The 10742-nt window shown below is 34.6% G+C and overlaps 1 protein-coding gene across 1 annotated transcript; it reads left to right on the forward strand.

The window, feature by feature from the left end:
* The first annotated feature begins 276 nt into the window (after positions 1 to 276).
* Positions 277 to 5828, forward strand: LOC107021444 (29 kDa ribonucleoprotein A, chloroplastic). The gene is made up of 4 exons (XM_015222111.2): positions 277 to 668; positions 1216 to 1387; positions 4891 to 4937; positions 5020 to 5828. The coding sequence occupies exons 1-4, from the start codon at positions 388 to 390 to the stop codon at positions 5537 to 5539; spliced, it is 1020 nt and encodes a 339-aa protein (XP_015077597.1). The 5' UTR covers positions 277 to 387; the 3' UTR covers positions 5540 to 5828.
* The last annotated feature ends 4914 nt before the right edge of the window (positions 5829 to 10742 follow it).

Here is a 10742-nt window from a genome sequence, read left to right on the forward strand (position 1 = left end):
TCTCTGTCTCTAATTACTTGTCCACTTTTAAATTGACACACCTATTAAGAAGAGAATGATTGACATAGTAATTTTTCCCCTATTAAATATAAAGTGAATGAATTAAAAATTTAAAATTTATAAAAAAATTTATTTTTTTCAAACTAATTAATCAAGAATATAATAACTAAAAAATTTATGATTCGACAAAATGGACAAATAAAAAAACATAGAGAGGTAATAAGTAAAGTGAGCAATAGAAATTATGTAATTCTTAAAAAAAAAAATTGTTTTTAGCAAGGAAATAGAAGTCGGAAAGGGGTTGTTAAAAGGGTTGAGGCAAGGGAGGAGGGTTTTTGCAGGGTTTTGTTCAGCTAGCCAGCTTGAAGCAGCAAACTCAGCATTGCGATGGTTCTATCAAATAAGAAGTCGAAACAAAAACTAAGAGCAGCTAAAGCTGAACTGTTAGCTTCTTGTGAAGTTAAAGAGGAAGAAGGGAGTATGAATGAGAAAACTCAACAAAAACAGAAGAAGAGGAAGAGAGATGAAACTGATGGGGAGCTGAGGAAACCTATGGAGAAGAAGAAGAAGAAGAAGAAGAGGAAGAAGAGAAAAGGGAAGAAAAAAGAAGAAGATGGGCAAGTTGTACAAGTAGCATCAGCAGCCCAGACTACTAAAACTGAGGAAAGGTATGAAAATCCTTTTCTCATTCACCTAATTCTTATTACTCAATTTGATTGTCCCGATACCACAAACAAACAAATTGAAACCAATGTGTAAGATACAGTCGGACCTTTTTTAGCTTTGTTAAGTTCTACATGAGAATCAAAAAAATCCTTGTTATGGTAAAATAAGGATCCTTTCTTGTTACAACAAGGCTAATGCATAGTTAATTTCAATATCAAGTCTAACTTCAGCTTTGCTGGCCAATTCAAGGGCATAGCTAGGTTTTTGTTTGGATTTTTGAAGCTGTTGCACACAGTGCACAACCAAATCAAAAAATGGATGAGTTTAATTTGATGGTTATGTGATATGGATGAGCACTCCGACATTGCATCAGACTCATGTCTTTTGGGATGTGGGGATTGATTTCTTTCATGACTCTTTGTTTGATCTATGTTTCATAAGACTTTTGTCTAACTCTTATCTATTGCATGATTTAGGATATGTTCTTTCATTTTCTTTTTTGTTTCTGACACCTCTATGTTGTTGTGGCTATCTACCTGTCTCTTCCAGAGAAGAAACCGTTGACATTTCTAATAAAGTTTATGTCGGAGGTATTCCTTATTATTCCACTAAGGATGATATTAGGAGCTACTTTGAAGGTTGTGGCACCATTATGGAGGTTGATTGTATGAATTTCCCTGACAGCGGAAAGTTTAGAGGAATTGCCATTATCACTTTTAAGGTAGATTCTTTGAGTGAATTCTGCTTTCTAATAGTGTTTGTTGGTGTCCTTTGCACTATTTTCAGATAATGTTTGCTTAAATGTCTTGGATGTGTTTGTTACATTCAATTGTGTCACAAAGTTTTGAAATATGTGAATTTCTGCAGACTTTTGAGGCTTAAGAATTATTATTTTCTTGACAGTCCAGTTGATAATTATGAGATGGAAAGTTTACCATGGGAAAATTCATCTCTTAGCCATATGAAAGTCAGTGAGTTCTTATCTGTTGCTTGAATGGGTACAGCCAGTACCAAGCAGGGATGCAGAGTCCTTTTAATCCTACAAAGGTTTCTAAAAAGTTTATAATTACATCCAAATCTTTTTGAAAAACAGCGTTGGACCAATGTTTCAGATATTAAATACATCTGTTCTTAACTAAATAAACAATTTCCTCCTTTTTGTCAAAGCATCTTTGGTTCCTTTCAAGCCAAATGCTCCATAATATGCCAATCGGATGGTCATCCATATCTTCTTTTGTTGTTTCTTCATCCTCTGGTTTATCCAGCTACAGAGAACTTGATCAGATGTTTGCTTGCATAACCCATCAAAATCCATATAAGCTAAAAAAGATGCACCAGATCTGCCATAGATACATGCAATGTATTGATGAATGGTTCACTGATTCCCCTTCCCTTTCACAAATAGTACCAGCAACATAAATTAATCCTCTTGTCCGCAGCTTATCCTGTGTCAAGCTGGCCTCATGTGCTGCCACGCAACCAAAGTCAACAGCTATAACTGGAGTCTTTGTCTTCCATAGCATTTTCCATGGCCATTCTGTACCACTTCCACAAATTCCAGCAATCCTTGCCAATATTTGGTAGTTTGACTAAACGAGATAATTCCCTTCACTAGTGCCTTGCCTGTCCAAAGCAAGGCCTTCAGGAGTCTTCACTTACATCTCCAGCCTATCTATCCCCAAAAAATTCCTTTTAAATTGAAATATTCATGAGCTGCCATTCTGGCAGTTAGCGATTATGCTATTTTTGTCAAGTAAGTGCTGTATGAATCGGAAAAACGTGCCAGCTAAAGATTCCCCCAACCCAATTGTTCTCCCAGAACTCAAAATATCTTCCATTGCCAGTTTTCTTTCTTGTGTGATCTTGCAAATTAGATCATAAGTTGTTGATGTGCTTCCAGAAGGCAATATCATGAGAGTGCAGTTATACTTTTCGTATCCTTATAATTCTGACAACCATACTTTAGCTTAATGAACTCTTTCCATTGTTCTCTTCTTTTGTCATTCCACCTCCACAATCATTCGAACAGAAGGCTCTTATTTTGGAGCCCTAAATTACTCACTCCCAGTACACCATCCTCCTTGTGCAACTTCAACTTTCCCCACCTAACAAATGCATCTTCTTGATGTCGATCTCATTCCAGGAAAAACTTGCATGTTATTCTATCTAGTTGGGCCTCCACTTTAGCTAGAATGAGCATTGAAGAAATCAAATAAGTGGAATGTCATTTAGGACGCCTTCTACTTTAATTGGAATGAGAGTTGATGACATCACATAAGTTGGAATGCCATTAGGTTGCCGTTCACCAAGGTCGACCTAATAAAAGATTTGAGAAGAAAGAACTAATGTAAGTTTGGATGTTGTTTGTGTCATTCTTGTTAGAGATATCATTTCTATTCTAGCAGACTAAGGCTAGAGGGATATTGATAAATCACCCCCTGTAGAATGGAAGAAAATCGAATCTATGTCAATGCAGGGTTTAAGTCTTTTGATATCACCAGATGGGAAAATGCCAAAGCGGAATGGCACGAATGGGTAGAGAGAAGCAGAAAGATGATGCGCAGATCATCCCTGAGCAGGAAGGTAATGGAATGGATCTGTGTATGTTTAAGAGAAGCATCCAAGGAGAAAAAGAATGTAACAAGGAGATAGAAAATCGTGGAGCATGAGGCAGAGCATTACTGCATGAGAAAGCATAATACTCATGGGAGGTTTATAAGCATTATATCTTACATAGAGGGAGAAGGTCAGGATTAATAGTACAGAGTTGACATTAAATGCTGGGTTGTTGGACATTGCTTTGAAGATTTGACAGGTTCATTAAAGGCCAGAAGAAAAAGGTGAAAATACCCAGTTCAAGGGTGTCTGTTGACTACCCCTATGTTGCTGCTATTCAAGAGAGTAAATGGCAATTCAGATCTGGAGGGTCAGTTTACATGGTCGTAATCCTTCTCGACATCAAGCTTAAAGAAGACCCCCTTCTTGATTTTTACCTTGTATGCAACCTCCTTGATTTTTACCTTGTATGCAAACATCCCTCTTCTAACACTGCCACATCTACAATCTGCCGACCTCCGATGTAAGTATTTTGATTTTCCTATATCAAATTGTCCATCGTCCCTTTGAGTCTCTCCGTAAGTACTTCAAAGAATTTTATATATGGTAAGTGGGTGGTAAGTCATACTATTTCTCCTATAGTTTATTGTCCTTTGATTTCTGTTATCTATTGATTCCTTGTACTTCAATTATCATATTGTTTTGTTGTATTTTTGGTTCTACTTCTATTTGTTGTGTTGTTATTATTTGTTGAGTTTTTTTTTTTTAATAATATTATTTGTTGAGTTTTGTACTTCCATTACATCTTTTTTTTGATTATTTTTCCATGAATCAAGGATCTACCAGAACTAACTTCCCTACCTCTGAGGTAAGGATAAGGTCTGCATACACTCTATCTTTCCCCGTCTCCTCTTTGTGGGACTATACTTGGTAATTGTACTCATTATTAGTTACTCCATCCGTTTCGACTTATTTGTTGTACTTCCCTTTTAAGTCCATTAAAAAAAGGAATGTCTCTTTTTCTTTTCTTTTTTTGGCAACTCTTTAATTTCAACTTTTCTCGACCACAAGGTGAAAGGAAATTTTATACATTCTTCTTTAGTTTAAGATCACAAGATTCAAAAATCTTCTTTACTTAAACTCCGTGCTAAGTTAAAACATACAAATAAATATGAAATGGAAAGAGTAGTAATATAACAAAAATGCTACTTTTGGAATTATCTCCTCCAAACTCTATACACATTCTGCGGAATCGATTTCGTTTGTGTTTGAAGTTGTTTCTTCTCACCAATCAAAAGCAAAAATCTCATAAGATTAGTCTTGAAGTACCTACGACTAAAGAAGTTGTCTTTCATGTAGCTTTGTGCAAATTTATGATTTTAAAATGTTAATGCTTCACGAATCAGTTATTCTTTTTGCATTGAGTCTACCACACCTTTATTTGTTAATAATTTTATTATTTATTTGAGAGGAGTGGCAAGAGTTCAAGTTCCACTTTCAACAGTTGCAAGTACCGTGCTACCTAGATTTGCATTTGACTTGTTTTGGTGACCTAAGCCACCTCATACGATTTGTCTTTCAGAACCTTGGTTTGTTTTTCCTTTTCCCGTGTTGGTTTCTTGCAAATATTGCTAGTTGAGCGGGTTTCTCTCTAAATTTGTTTTCCAGACTGAAGAAGCCGCTAAGAGAGCCATGGCACTGGATGGTTCTGATATGTAAGTGCAATCATGTCTTCATTGTTGAGAAAGTTAAATCTTCTGCGTCTCGCTTCTCACTAACACGTATATCTGCTCCCAGGGGTGGACTATTCCTGAAAATCCAGTCATACAAGTCCACTAAAGCTAACAAAGTGTCCAACTTCTCACCAAACATGGTCGAAGGGTATAATAGGGTATACGTGGGTAACTTATCATGGAATGTAACAGAGGATGACTTGAAGAAAGTTTTTTCAGATTGCAGCATAAGTTCTATCCGATTCGGTGAAGATAAAGAAACAGGAGAATTTCGAGGTTATGCCCATGTGGATTTTTCTGATTGTGTCTCTGTAAACATGGCATTGAAGTTGGATCAAAAGATTGTATGTGGTAGACCTGTTAGAATAAGTTGTGCTGTTGCGAAGGAAGGAGCTGTTAAGAAAGGAGGTGCAACAGATTCAAGACCTATGCAGAAAGATCAAAATGTGGATAGTGTTGCAACAAGCACTGTTAGCGCAAAGATTAGGAGGCGAACATGTTATGAATGTGGAGAGCGTGGCCACCTTTCATCGTCTTGTCCAAAGAAGCATGAAATTGATCAGAAAGAACAAGTTGCTAGTTGATTATAGTAGGAGACTTTGCATGTTCACAAATCTGATCTGAGCTGTGCTCAACAGAAATTATGGTGGAGTTGTTATCCTCTTGGACCACATTTCTAGAAGTCCATTATTTGCTCATTTTCTAGTGCTTCCAGTATTCTTTCAATTTTGAACATTTTGATTGGTAGATTTGTAAACATATGTAGCAGTTGTTACAACCACTACATAAATTGTTGCAAGTAACTACGTGAACTATTGTAACTTTTATAAATTCATAATCTTTATACAACATCTTTACCAATTGTTGCACCCATTGGTACAATTGACTGTAACTACTTCCTTTTTCCCCAATCTATTTTACGCAACTAGTTTGTAGGAACGTGCGTGGAACGATTACCTTAAAATATTTGATATAATGTTTGTATTGTAAATAATAAATGTAAATGGTACATATATTATTCGACTTTCTTTGTCCTATAAAAATAAAATCAAAGCATATGTAAGAAAAAGTAACAACTTTTAAGTTGGCTAAAACATATTTAAAGATACAAGCGCGCGCATACAAATATATATATATATATATATATATATGTATATATATACATATATATATATATATGTATACATATATATATATATATATATACATATATATATATATATATACATATATATATATATATATATATAGTGTTTATCTCATAATATTAATTATTATGCATGAAAGATAAAAACTAAATCGATACATATATTAAATATCGTCATAATCAACTGAAATGCGGTAAGAAAAAGTAATTGTATAATAATTATTACAAAGCATAAAAAGAAAAATATATAATAATTATTACAAAGCACAAACAAAAATCTTCAATAATAACTAAAAAATTGAGATGCAAATGAGGAGTCTCTGGAAGAAAAAAGAAGCATGACAAATATATATTTTTACTACTAATAATAGGTGTAGTACTCATAGAAACTTTTTTTCAGGATTATTAAAATCAGTAATGATTTGAATAATTAAGATTAGGGCTTCTTATCGGGTGGATTAGACGGATAATTTCGCTTAACGGTTTGACTTATCGGTTATTGATTTTTAAATGTACTAATCCGCTAGCTAAGCTATAAGATATTGATTGGTTTGATAACAGACTAGTAACTAAAGGAAAATTATTAGAGAGTATATTAGCTAATTCGTACATTCTTTTTCGATAGCCGATAGTAAGCAAGAAATTAAGAATTTCAATATTCATCCAAACAACAACAACAACAAATACAAAATTATGCCACCTAATTTATGAGTTGTCCTTGTGTTCCTCGCGATCCCTAGAAATAGTGGCTCGGGATTGTCACGAGTATTTTGCACCTAAGCATTCCATTTTTCTCATTTCCTCCATTTACACTTGGCCAAGCTAACTCCTATTTTTTTTTGTTGTAAACTTTCTGTAAAAACGAAGAATTTGAGCTTAGGAGAGGTGATTCTTGGAAGTTTTTCTATGTGAAATTAAAATGGATAAATTTCTCTATCAACTCCGTACGCTTTCTTCAACTTTTCATCCGAAACACCTTTTAATCTTAGATTTCCATGTGGATTTTGAGATCTCCCCCTAAATTTGAAAATTGGTACTTTCATGAATTTGAGATCATTTCTCGACTAATTTTAATGAGTCTTACAACCAGGAATTCCTCTATGATGGTATATAATGTTTTTCGAGAAGAAATCTAATTTTATCCTTTCAATTTTTATAGTAACTTTTGGACTATATGACCCTTGATTCCTAATCTTGTCATTATGCGTATTATTAAACTCTTTTTGAAGAATTCTTCTATTTTTTGTAGTTGGAGATTGTTTTAGTTATTGTACGGTAGAGAGAGCGCTCCAATAGAGTTGTTCGTGTGAAAATTCAGGCTCCGAGATAGACTTGAATATCCACGAATTCCTCTATGATGATAAATAATGTTTTCCAAAAAGAAATCTAATTTTACCCTTTCAATTTTTGAAGCGAAAAGAAATCTAATTTTACCTTTCAATTTTTTAAGTGGTGTTTGGACAATCTGACCCCTGGTTTCTAATCTTGACACTATGAGAATCATTGAACTCCTTTTGATAAAATTTTTTCATTCTCTATAGTTGGAGATTATGTAACATTCTCCCAATTTGAAATAATTAAAAAGAAGCTTATAATTGGAAATAGTCATTTTTTTAAAAGAATTAAAAATCTGAAAATAGTTACTTTTGGAAAGTCTAAAAAAATCTAGAAAATTTTAAATAAGTTAAAGTGAGATTTTGGTCAACTTCTAATGATCATAACTCCTAGCTTAGGATGAGTTAGGTATAGTTCCAAATATAGTTCGAAAGCTCCTGGAACGATCTTTTCAACATCGGCAAGTTTGCTCGATTCTGAGTTCGTATCAGTGAGTTATGCCCTTTGGAAGTTGGGTTGTTGAATTAATGAAATGTCCAAATCCAAATTTTGAAAGGGTAGTTTGCTCTTTTCCTAATCCAATTGGTTTATTTCGTTTTCAGGTAGTTAATTGGGCTCTAAATTGATATTAGTCAGTTTACACTTTCACCAAAAAGGTTAGAGTTTTGAGAGAAGAGAAACGAGAGGAGGAAAGAGGAGAAGAAACAAGATTCGCCAAGATCATTCTAGTTTGATCGTGGATTTTATCGGGGGTGATCTCTACCATGTGAGGCTTCCATAAGGTTGGTATTGTTCTCCCACATGCCAAGCATAATATTTCAGTTTGGCTTCGTCCTACATGTGTTTGAATATTGATGATCTTGATGTCTACTTCTTAAGTTCACATATTGTTCTTGAATTTGCCTGAGTTGGGAAGTTTCTGAGTTCGTTATGTCGTGTTTTAGAGTCGTTTTGAGTTAGGTTCTTGGGTACATTTGTTGGGTATTTGTATCTAAAAGTGATTTAATAAAAAAAAACAAGATTGAGTGAATTGGGACTGGGAAACGAAGAAGAAAATTCGTCGAACAATATCTAAGCATGGTGGTGCATCGCGCGCCTGATCCACAGAATTGAAATTTTTAGCTTCGCGTCGCGGAGATGAAACAAGGTACTCTACCTCAAAAAGACATTTTGGAACAAAAATTATATCTCTGCATCACGGACCCACATCCAAATCTTGATTTTCAGTCTTTTCTCATGTTTAGCTATCTAAAGTCATTCCTAAACAAGTTGAGATCCTTCCAAATACAAATTTTAATCCTTTAATCCAGAATTCAATTCAAGGATCAGTTAAGAGTCAAGTTAAGATCAAGAGTCAAGTTAAGATCAAAAGTCAAGTTAAGATCAGTTAAGAGTCAAGTCAAGAGCAATTAAGATCAAAGTTAAGAAAAGTCCAGCGGTAAGTCAAGATAAGTTCTTAAAGTTTTCCAAAAGTCTGTCATAAATGTTTTAACCTTGTTTTAAGACTTAAGTTTTGAGTTCGGTAAAGAGTACAATTGAAGTTCTTTTCTCCAAAGAAGTATATGAGGATTGTGTATTTCCAAAGAGATTTAAAATATTTTCACATTTAAATAAGAATGGAAACTGAAATTTCCAAAGAATTCGGGCTAGTTTATAAAAAAGAGTAATCGCTTTCTAAATGAAGCCGGAGGTGAAACTTTGATTTCCAAGATAGGCTTTGTGAGCTAAGTTTTTGAGCACTAATCTCAAATCACAGCAAGAACTAAGAACTTTGTTTTTAAAACATAAAGGAGCTAATATAATTTTGAGAATAATATTGAACACTGATATGGGGATGCAAGTTCATATTAACTCAAGTCTTCATAACCATGTAGCCATCATGAGTACAAAGGGGTCATACTTGTTAGATGAATCCTTTTAACAATAGACTTGTGAATCCACTTAGTAGTTCAGGTCCTACACTCCGGCAAGGTGTAGGTTGGCCCAGGAAGCGTAGGGCTAATAACGATGTATCATCACTATAGATATTAAGTGATGTTTTTCGGTTAGAGAAACTCCCACAGTAGTAATTTCATGGTTCCTCAAGGGGTTCTGTTCAGTATGAATGGGGTATGGGACTTCATTCATGCATTGCACAAGTAGACTTAGAGAGGAAGCACGATATGTTCTTATGATATTATGATTATGTGTTGACATTATGTTTTATATACTTATTTTTTAATATTTGCACTTGTTTTAAACCACTTTATAATGAAATGAGATCATTAAGTATTCATAAGTTGAGAAGATTCAAAGTAAGTGTTTCTTTCATAATCTCTTTCAAGCATATGTTATTTTATCATTCCAACTTGTATACTCGTATATTCAATGTACTTATGCTAGTTGACCTGCATCATATAATGATACAAACACAGGTAGCTAGGATTGGCATTCTGGCGCATGGTTGATCCAGTGAGTAGTTCAGAGTTTGTTGGGGAGCCTCCTTGCATTTCGGAGGATCCATTTCATTGTTTTGTAGCTTAGTTCATTAGGATGTTGTGCTATTTGTCCCAACACCCATCTCAGATGTTTTTAATGGCTTCTTAGATGGTCAGATGTTAGTCCTTTGAGTCTCTTCATTACCCTTTATATTGTATTAAGACATTGAGTTGTCATTTTGGCTAAGTTGAATGTTTTATATTTAAAACATCATAAGTTATCCTTGAAAAGTTGAGTAAGTGCATTTTAATCCTTGTATTAATGTTATAAGTCTTCTGCTGAGTAAGTAAGTCAGGTCAAGGATTCGCTTGAGACCAACAATGGTCTTCGAGTACCAGTCCCGCCTAGGGTGTAGGCTCGTGACAAACTTTATATCATAGCACAGTCCTAAGGAGTCTATGAAGTCGTGTCTGTAGAGTTCTATTTATCGATGTGAAGCGTTCCACATCTATAGTTAGGAGGCTACAACATTTAGGAAGTTCCTCATTTCTTTATTATTCCTTTCATGCGTTAGAGTTGATCTCTAAAAAGTTTCCCTCTAATTCGTGCTTGTGCGTATTTTTAGACAGTCATGCTTCCATGAAGAGCAGTCAAAGGTCATCCAGCAAGGAGAAATGTTGAGAAACAAAATTTACCAAATGCACTTGAAGTGAAACCTTAAGGAGAAGTTTCCCATGCTAAATTCCGTGAAGCTATCCGGATGTTAAGTCAAATTGTAACTCATCAAGTTGGATATAGAGGCGATCAACAGGAGGAGGATAATACTTCAAGGATCCGTGAGTTTTTAGGGATTAATCCACCAAGCTTCACAAGTTCAAGTGTCAGAG

The sequence above is a fragment of the Solanum pennellii genome, chromosome 6, assembly GCF_001406875.1.
Source record: "Solanum pennellii chromosome 6, SPENNV200".
NCBI lineage: Eukaryota > Viridiplantae > Streptophyta > Magnoliopsida > Solanales > Solanaceae > Solanum > Solanum pennellii.